Here is a 10,327-nt window from a genome sequence, read left to right on the forward strand (position 1 = left end):
GATATTTGGTTCTCCCAGGAAACTCTTTATTATATTTGCAGCATTCATCTTTTTTACCCATTGTGGAAATTGGAAAATGAAAGCAAAGGGCTGCTGCAATAAAAAAATTCATGTAAAAAATCAAAGTTTGCAACTAATAAACAAAAACTACAAAACAACAAACCCTAGTTTGCAATTTAGTAAAACTAAAAATAAAAAACATTCAAGATTTGCAAATGAACACTAAAAAAATTTAACAAAAAATGCATACTACACTAACATGCAAAAAAAAAACCAACACTTACCTCTTGCAAATGAGTTGAGGAGTGTTGATATTGACTCCTTAATGCTCCCAATGCAATTTATGGCCTCCCCAAATGGACTTCTGATCTCTTTGGTGCTCTTCCTTCTTGCCGGTTGGAAACCTATGGATTCTCTTTTCTCTTCTTCTCTCTCACTCTTCCTCTCTTCTACTCATACTAAGCAAATAGAAGGCTCTTTAGGGTTATAACAAAGAGGAAAGTCAACTTAGAAAGCAAATAAAACATGTGTTTTTTAAAAAAAATTGAACTTTCTACCCTTGCTGCCGCGGCCGATTTCTGGAGATTCACGATGGCGATTTTGGCGATTTTTGCCATGAATCGCCGATTTTGGCGATTCAGGCGATTCACAAGAAAAAATCGCCACCAGCGATTTCCAATTCCAAAAAAATCGGGAGCCATGAATCTTATCGCGATTTCAGCGATTTCATGGCGATTTTTGGAACTATGGTATTTTTCATTGAGACGAAGAAATTTGAGGTGAAAACCCTTGTGATGCATTTTTCTTTGAGACGAAAAATTGAGATGAAAGCCCATGTAATGCATTTTTCTCCAAGATGGAGAAATTTGAGGTGACAGATCTTGTTGCTCTTTCCACCCATGAGTGTAGCCATAGTGGATATCATGTTGATAGACTCCATGTCAACATCGTGTTGAGTGACTTCGAATGAGAGTTTGTATTTATTTCACACATGGGAGTAGCCATGGAGAACATAATGTTGAGCGACTCCATGGTGCTATCTCGTTGAGAGAATCTGTGATAAAAATTGTTTTTTCTTACAAATGGGTGTAGCCATCGTTACTGTCATGTTGGGATACTATACTCTATGACATGAGAATTTGGAAATGATATATTGTTTGTTAAGAGTGTTGAAAGGAGATATTTTTCTTACTTGGGATGGATACATCAACATTTTTTTGGTGTGGCGAGTTTTTACAACTTTTGCAGGTGCCAAAGGCATGTCGAGTACTTACCAAGTTTTTGCCAAAAATTTAGTTGTAGTTCTTTAACAACCCTTAAAGACAAAAAATAGCCCAAATTAATTTCATTTCTCATTTCTTCTCTTGTATTTTGTTGAGAGGGGGAAATAAGTCTTCCAAACACTTGCAAATTGATTTCTATTGATTTGAAGCGGATTTGAGGCAGATTTGAAACAATTTTTTTGAAGAGGATGACATTAATAATTTGGAGGGCCAGGCTATGGAGGAGGGGTTGATTTGGTTTCACATTGGAAGACATTGAGTTGAATGAGTAGTCATTGCTAGTGCTAGGAGAAGCTAGAGGTACAGCTACATCCAGGATGGAGGACGAGCCACAGACTGAGTCAGACATACCAAGCGAGGAGGCACAATCATGCCTAGTGTAGACTTCTAGGATTAGACCCTCTAGTTCTACATCTCCATTAGTTTCACCAGAGCTGAGAAGAGGAAGATATAATTGGAATAATGTACTTACTTTCAGTTTTACATAAATTATTTACTATTATGCTTGCAGCCATGACATTCCCTCACAAGAATGCGATATTGTACCTACTTTGTGTTTAAATATATCTAGACTAAGCTTGTTTCTTTTTTGTTCTAATTTATTGACTCATTGGATGCATCTTCATATTAATTTTTGCAAAAAACAATGCATTTCTAATTAAACTTAAGCAATCTTTTAGTCTTCATCAATTGGCATATGGATGGTCTTTATTTTTAGCTGTTGTCAGGTTGTGTGCCACAGTAGTCAAGCATCTTATCATTGTCCATTCATTATGTTGAGGATCATAAATGCAAGAGCATTATTCATGCGTAGCAATCAGAATTCAAAGGACATTGAAAAGAGGTGTTGTGTATCTGAAAAGACTTCATGTGGCTGTTGAGATGATGGAGACTATGTAGAGTCACAACCCTGTATCTGACGTGACTCCACTCAGCATAATCAGCTTTAGTAACTGCTGTTTTTCTTTGTAGCACAGGACTCTTGGTTTTTCGTGTCTTGTATTCTTTGGGAACCAAAGAAAATGGTGTGGTGTGTGGTTCTTCTATGTTGTTGGAAAGATTATCACTGTGCTGTCGAAGTGTTTTACTCTGAGATAATTCTTTGTGCAGCGTGTTGCTGTAGGATTGTTGGAGAATTCAGTGTTGTTGTTCATAAGTATTTTTCATTATCCTGTGATTAGCTTTTGTATGCAGGAGATAGAGGGAGTGCAGTTTGATATTAACATTGTATATAGGATTCTTCAGGTGCATAGTTTTTCCGTTGCAGATTCATTTCATTGTAAAGAGAGTTTTGCTTATTGTTTTTAGAGTGCAGAGACTGAAGAGGTTGTGAGTTCTGTTGTAGATTTTGTTTAATGTTATTGTTTAATAAAGGATTCTTTTTGTTGTGGCTGGGGTTTTCACCCTCAAGCGGACTGTTTCCCCAGGATAAATCCTTTCATCTATCTGTTCTTTGTATTTTTACAATATTTGTTCTATATTTTATGCTATTCTGGTTCGAAATTTCAAAATTGAGTATGCTTAGGTGTGTACCAGGTGCCTTGGTTATGTGAATGTTCACCTATATTGCACCCAGTGCACCCGGAACCACTGCAACACAAAATGCAGATACGTTATGATGTGTAATTTTATCATCCTCAGATATTGTGACATCAGTATAACTTACAGACTATGTTACTTGTGGACCTGTCCCCTAGGAAATGTCCCAAAAACAGGTCGCCCTCACCCTGTCCCTGTAACACTGAAACATTTTAAAAACCAATGCAAGTCAATGTTTTTCTTATGACAGCAATGTTACAAGTCCAAGTGACCATTGACATTTACTAATGGTTCTAAGCTGACACTATGTTGATTTATATTTCTGCATGGATCCAAGTATTGGAGTTGCGGGCTCATTTTGTGTCTGAGACAAGAAATTTTCTGATTTTACCGTAATTTTTGTTATTTACAGTTTTTGAAACGAAAATAAAATAATATACACACACACACATATGTATATTATTATATTTAAAAAAAATCACACATACATATAATTAGTCAATATATTTTGAAAAATTCACACACAAACACACTGCCAACCACTATTTTTGGCCTTCTATGAAATGTACTAGAAACATGTCACCTGCCATCTCCATCTTTGAAATGCCAAGGAACATAGCTTCCAGATGTTTGCATTGCCACTATTTTCAAGACCTTACATTGTTAAGATTCTCTAAAAACCTTTCATTGTCCCCGTTTGGAGTCATTGCATCATTATACTTGTTCTCTGCACTTAATATTTATTATTGCTATTGTGGGATATTTTCCCAATTAAATCGTAAGTAATTAAATCATGTTTAGTGTCAATCTCCATCTTAAATAAATCTCTTATGGTTGTAGCAGCATTGGCAAACTAGTCTTCGATTAAAACATATGGCTCCACATAGAGCTAATGATGCTAGCCATATTGACACAAGCTCCTCTCTACTATTGTTTCTCAAGCCATAGTGTGATTTCTGCTTTTGATGCCAAGGATATACCACAATAATGAGTTTTGTTCAAGTCACACTTGAGAACATTTACAAATGATGTTTCCTTAAACTTAAATCTGTTTTTATGCTTATTTGATCAATGCGTACTTTTACATGTTATCAAAGTAGCGTCTAATTGTTTATTATGTGATTAAAGTTCTTTTAATGAAGAGTGCATATTGAAATTTTTACATCTTTACAAAATTTCTATATTTCATGTTTTCCAAGTTTGCCAAGTCTTTTTCAGTTCTCTGCCAAGTCCATGTCATTTAATTATGATTTAGACTATTATATTTGTGATTTTGGATCCTACTTGTCATCAATTTGAAGAAATCCACTATAAAAAGTGGTATAAAAACTGGTAGATCCTGGATGATGGGAAAGCTTAGTAGCACTGATATTGAAGGTGGATGTGGTATTATCAAAATATTCATCTTTCCTTATCTTTATATTTGGGAAATAAGATATTCTATTGAAAATTCATTTATCTTAGTTCCAAGCCTTTAAAAACATGGCATTTTTACAGTGCAACTTTCAATGATATTAGGCATTTGATGAGTGACATGTAAAAGTGGAATTCATTACTTACCATAAGTCAGTTGCCATGAAACTGAAAGGAGTGAAAATTGTTGGCATATTTCATGACTTAATCATTGTAGATTCTGCTAGAAGTAAAAATATCTGGTTTCTTTACTAGTGTTTTAGACAACAAATGTGCAAAAGTAGAACCAACACATGCTGTTAATGAACATAGAAATCAGTGAAGTGAAAGTTTCAACATATTTTATAGAGTAATTTTCATATATTCTACTGAATGTAAAATTATTTTGGTGTTTTAGTGCATCAGGATTCACCATGATCTTGTCACGAATTATGGAATTATCTAGTACACGTTGTAGTATTTTAGTCTCAATTTGATTTGACTTTCTTATATCTAGCATATGCTTCAATTTTAGTTTGAATGATCTATAAAATTAATGTTTGATGCCAGATTGAAGACATAAAGACAGCACCAGCAGATTTTCGTTTTCCCACTACAAATCAAACAAGGCACTGCTTTACTCATTATATTGAATTCCACAAGTATGTGGATTATTTTCTAGTTGGTTTCTTGTTTTCCCTTTCCTGTGTAGGTTTCTGAATGGGTTGCTTTTGAGGATAGTTATGTTTCTTTTTGGTTGGGAGATGGGGTAGGGGTGAATCAATTGTTAGTTATGCTATTGCATTTGTCTGGTATAGGGCTTGAGAAGTTAATTGTTTAATAGTGTAAGACTAGGTTGTGACAAATTTTGATTTGCATTATAACATTAATCTTAAATGATAATTCATTTGGCCAATGTAGGTGCCTTGCAGCAAAAGGTGAAGGTGCTCCAGAATGTGACAAATTTGCTAGGTTCTATCGCTCTCTTTGTCCGAGTGAATGGGTAAGCATATTGTCATTTCTTATGTTTTTGTCTGTAGTGTTAATGCTGTAATTTTGTAGAAAATCTTGTTGAAATGTCTTGGTTTATTTGGATTTGCCATTGTTTTGACACGAGGAGCGTCACACGATACAAAATAGTAAATATAAGTATATTGTATTTACAGTCCCCCATCTAAGTTCTCAGTGAACTAATTTTTTAAGGGGGACAATTATAAAGGGTTCCATGTTTTTATCTGTTGAATGTGTATCAATGAGTTTTGCTGTTGATTGTTAATAGAATAAATTGATTGTATAAACTATACTTTACTGTTATATGCTTTTTAACAATCTTGTGAGACTTTCTTCAAATACTGATTCGTCAAACTTGATTATTCCTTATTTAAACTTCATTTCACCTTTGATTTATTTACATTTGTATGTTTAGTCTTCGTTACACAATGCCAATTTAATATTCTAAATGTGTTTGTGTCGTGTGTTCAAATGATTTTTTCATTTAAGAGTTCTGATGTGTTATTTACTTGCAGGTTGAAAGGTGGAATGAACAGAGAGAAGCTGGAACATTTCCTGGACCTTTATAATGCAATCTTATGGACATCATATTTTGCTTTTATGAAAATACTATGATTTTTAATTAAATAAAGTAAAATTGAGGAGATTATTTATCATTTGCATTTATTGTTTTAAAGACATCCTTGACATCATGTTCGCAAAATGAGATACTAAATGAAGAAACTGACTGCATCTGTATGGATTCAATAACTTCGACGCTGACCAAATTGGACTGGCACAGTCTTCAAAGTTCTTTGAAAATTTTGCAGTAGATTGGATTCATGGCAAGGTTATATCATAGTAGCATTACATTTGCTTGGCATTGTAAAAGTGCAAATAGAGTACATAAAAAAAAATGATTTGAGTACATAAAATAACCTTCAGTGCTGTACCAAAGCTTAGCTACAAAAAGAAGACTACTCAAATAGTTTATACCATCATCTATACCTTAGTCCTATGACCCTATATACCATTTTGCTATTTACATTTTCAATAATATGCTTTGTCTCTCAATATGCATACATATCAGGATTATCCAGTGACTGAAAAACATATTGTTTTGTCCCAAACTAAAATCTCCATTGCTCCCATGGCCCAATTATGTTGTTATTGTGCACTGCCTTGTCACATTTGTAGGAGGCACCAGTAGAAGGCTCCACTGCTGGAGGTATGTTGGACTCATCTTCCCAGCCAAGGCCCTTCTTGTCTCCGTCTTCCCTAATCTTTGCATTTTCTTCCTCTGTCTATACCTTTGTTCACACTGAAGTGTTTAAGAACATCCAATTCCTTTTGATTGAGCATATCACTACAGGTATCAAAGTAGTGTGTTGACTGAATATCTTCCTCATAAATGATCATGGCACCTTTGCGAACAAGGGTCATAAATCTGTCTTTTTGGTATCTCCAACAATTCAGAGACCAGAGACATGACAAAAGAAGTGTTTTTGAAAAACTTCACCCTTCCAAAGATAGCACAAGACTTCCGCAGATGAACAAACTAGAATTTATTCATCTTAAGATCAAAGGACTCGACAAAACTACCAAGAATCTCATGCCAAGACAGACTACATCTACTTTCCAAACAACAAGGAATCCAAAAAAAGAGACGACATATGTTTTGCAAAATTATATTAACAAAACAAATGCTCAAAGTTTTAGGACAACGACATGCAGCACACAGAATAGGTTTAATGCCAATAGAAGAATAGGACCGAGCCATCCATTTTTTTAAAAACAATAGTAGCCAACAAAACAATATTTTTTTGGTTCAAGGACATCTACATACAACACACATAATAGGTTTAATGCCAACAGAAGAAAGGACTGAGCCATCCATTTAGGAAAAAACAATAGTAGCCAACAAAACAATTGATTTATTTTTGGTTAAAGGGAGAATGCTAGATATAATCAAAATAAAAGTGTCATCTAAAGTTTGGCCAATAAAATAAAGCCCCCAACTTTGATTTATCCAACTAAAAATAGCAGTCTCATTTTTAATCATATTGTAAAAATGTTCTGTTGCAACATCAAATAACAAAAAAATCCATCCAGCCATTTTCATCTGCTCGACTATAATGGACTATTATTGTTCTACATCTTTCTTGGGAAATAACTACTTGCAACTTTGGTGATCAAGGAGTATCGTTTTCCTAAGGAGAATGAATACTATACTTGTCAATCAAAATGCTACTAATCAGATAATACTATACATGTCAATCAAAATGTCACTAATAAGATAATATCCTTAATATCCTTAGCATTCCATATTTTGGCTAATGAACACTGTGTTAGGGCTAGGGGTTTCTTATTAAGGTAGACCCCACCAAATAGATCTATCCAAAATAGAGTATGTGGGAGGCTCACTTACAACATCTTGGAATAGAGCAGTTGCCTCACCTTAGACTTTGCATTCCTTAGTGAAACAATTTTTTTTGGAGCTAAACACTTTTATATCAAATTCACCAAAAATAAGATCAAAGATAGTCAACCTAACATTGTTTACCCTTCTTAATAGTGGATTTGTTAATATTATTTCTCACCAATACTTTTCTTCGAAGTTCATTTCCTCGCTTAGCTTTGAAGATCCATTTGGATGCCAGAGCAATCCCATAAATTCTACAGTCTCCAAGAGCCAATACCCCTGGACTTCTCAGCCTCCCACACCACTCACAATTGACACAATGTCTCCTTCTATTGCCCATACCATCTAACCACAAAAAATCCATCAAAAGCTTGTCCAATTTATTGGTTTGGTACTTTGCAAAAAGCCAAGAAGATGAGTAGTATATAGCATGAGATGCTAGTACTTTATGAATCACTTGCACTCTCCTTGCTAAAGGTACCACAAGTTTGCCACTTAATATGCTTCTTTTTAATCTGGGAGTACATCCACATTCACGTCTTGAGTAGAAGGTTCAATTGCAAGTGGTATTCTCAAAAATTTAATAACGGTGTTAGGGCTTGTTGATGTGAGTTTTGTTCCACTACAACATATGCATAATCAAATACTTAATGTTTCAAGGAGAAATGTAAAATGCTCAATCCTCTCTTGATATAAAGTCATCTCTCATGCTAGGTTTGTAAAGTAAGATCATGAAATGACTTCAACGTTCTTTTTAAATTATGGACTTTGCTAAATTTTATGATGTGGTATGTTGATTATCTTAATGAGACTTATGCTACTCATTCAATGGATATCAACTCTTGCACTTCTAAAGATTTGGCTCTACAATGTGCAATAAAAATATAGCTCAACTTTTCCACTTCAACTCAAATTTTAACTTTCAAGTTCTATTTCTACTTCTACTTCTACTCTGAATGCAAGGAATCATGGATGAACTTGTACTCTATTATATGTAATCTCACTAGCTATTCCACCCACCTAATGCAAGCTTTTATGAAACACACAAATGATTTTCACATCAATATCCTCTTTCCAACGTCATCAACTGGATGTAAACCAAAGATTGAACATCAAATGAAGTTGAGTGTTTACATTACACAAGGCACCTTTACCATTAGCAAGTGGTTAGTAGCCCAGATTTGCTGGAGTCAAATAAGTAAACATCCACAATGACACAGTGTAAGACTGAGTGAACCCCCAATGGAGGTGACCAAGCCCCCCATTAAAATTTTGGATTGCTGCAAATGCACTAACACTACCATAATATGTGGTATGTATGTTCCAAAGACAACTCTCCTCATATTAATAATCATAAGCCATGAATAGACATGTCCCTTAAGGGACATGTCTATTTTTTAATTAATAATATAATATTATAACACACACACACACACACACACACACACACACACACACACACACACACAATGAAGACATCCAAATTGACTAAAAACTTTAACACTCCCTTTTAGTCAGGAAGGATAAATACAATTTGATAATTAAGGATAATGGTCTGTCACTATTTTATTCAACTCATAGACATTCAATTTAATGATATCTAAGTTCTTGGTAAAACACATTGTATACATTTATACAAATAATGCAAAGACATTTTAATTAATTTCTAAGCTCTTAGTCATAAGTCTCACAAAAGGCATACTTATCAATATCTCTAATATGTAATTAGACCAAAAACTCGAAGATAGTCAATTTAATGACATTTAAGCACATAGTTGTAGGTCTCACAAAATACATATTCACATGATTTGAGTACAACACTTACTCAAAATGTATAGCACAAAATTTACCCTCTCTCTTCGTTAGGGAGGATAAACACATGATCATATATCACCTGAATATAAGAATATCTTTGATAAGGAGATATTCAACATTTTGATATCACATTTGACATCACGAGTATTCATCTCCCATAATATTGATATGCAAGACATTCACTCTTTACTCAATTTATTTGATCTCATAATACAAGTTATTGTAAGATCGTCACCTTACAACAACTTCTTCAAATACAAGTAATGATCATTTGAAAGTCGTCACTTCCTCATGATGTACACAGGGGGTAGGGCCATTACAATCACATGGTTACAATGTATAATCATAGTCCTCTTGACTGTGACAATTTATTGATCACTAGAGAATCCATCTCTACATGGGTTTACTCCCTCTTAATCAATAAGACCGAGATCACTAAAGGTTAACTAAATAACATCCCTAGTCTTCTATCTATCTTTCAAGATTGCTTAAAATGTTAGTCTTCCTTTGAATTTCAATCTCCCTCTTTTTCTTGTAAGAACATTCTCGGAGGAAAAGATCAAGGCAAACAATTTTGTATAGAAATATTAGTGCATAAGCATCTTGGGTGTAAGAGCAATCTTGCATCACCCAAAAATATTTTTTATTTTAGTCTTTTCTATTTTAACAAGGACTAGTAGACAGGGGGGTTGCTATTTCTAAGAACTTCCTATTTTTAGTAAGTGTGTCATATGAACTTGGAATGTTCTCATTTTCTATGTGAAGGTTCATTTTAGAGTTACAAGCCTACCATCAAAATCTCATTGCCCTAGCTTAAGTATCAGAGAAGTTATTGCGGATTTTCGGTGGAAAAATTTGTAAAAAAATCTCCAGGTTCACTGTTGGA

The 10,327-nt window shown here is 34.2% G+C and overlaps 1 protein-coding gene across 2 annotated transcripts in view; it reads left to right on the top strand.

Annotated features, from left to right (window-relative positions):
• The window catches only part of LOC149566151 (cytochrome c oxidase subunit 6b-3-like), a 32,617-nt gene extending 26,736 nt beyond the window's left edge, over positions 1-5,881 (top strand). For both annotated transcript variants that reach the window (XM_089819574.1, XM_089819573.1), the window contains 3 exons: positions 4,785-4,876; positions 5,136-5,217; positions 5,741-5,881. In XM_089819574.1, the coding sequence (XP_089675700.1) occupies positions 4,785-4,876; positions 5,136-5,217; positions 5,741-5,794 (228 nt within the window). In that variant the 3' untranslated portion in view covers positions 5,795-5,881. The remainder of the gene's footprint in view (positions 1-4,784; positions 4,877-5,135; positions 5,218-5,740) is intronic.
• The last annotated feature ends 4,446 nt before the right edge of the window (positions 5,882-10,327 follow it).

Source organism: Cupressus sempervirens, chromosome 3 (assembly GCF_028749045.1).
Source record: "Cupressus sempervirens isolate cs-2001-9-10 chromosome 3, ASM2874904v1, whole genome shotgun sequence".
NCBI classification, from domain to species: Eukaryota; Viridiplantae; Streptophyta; class Pinopsida; order Cupressales; family Cupressaceae; genus Cupressus; species Cupressus sempervirens.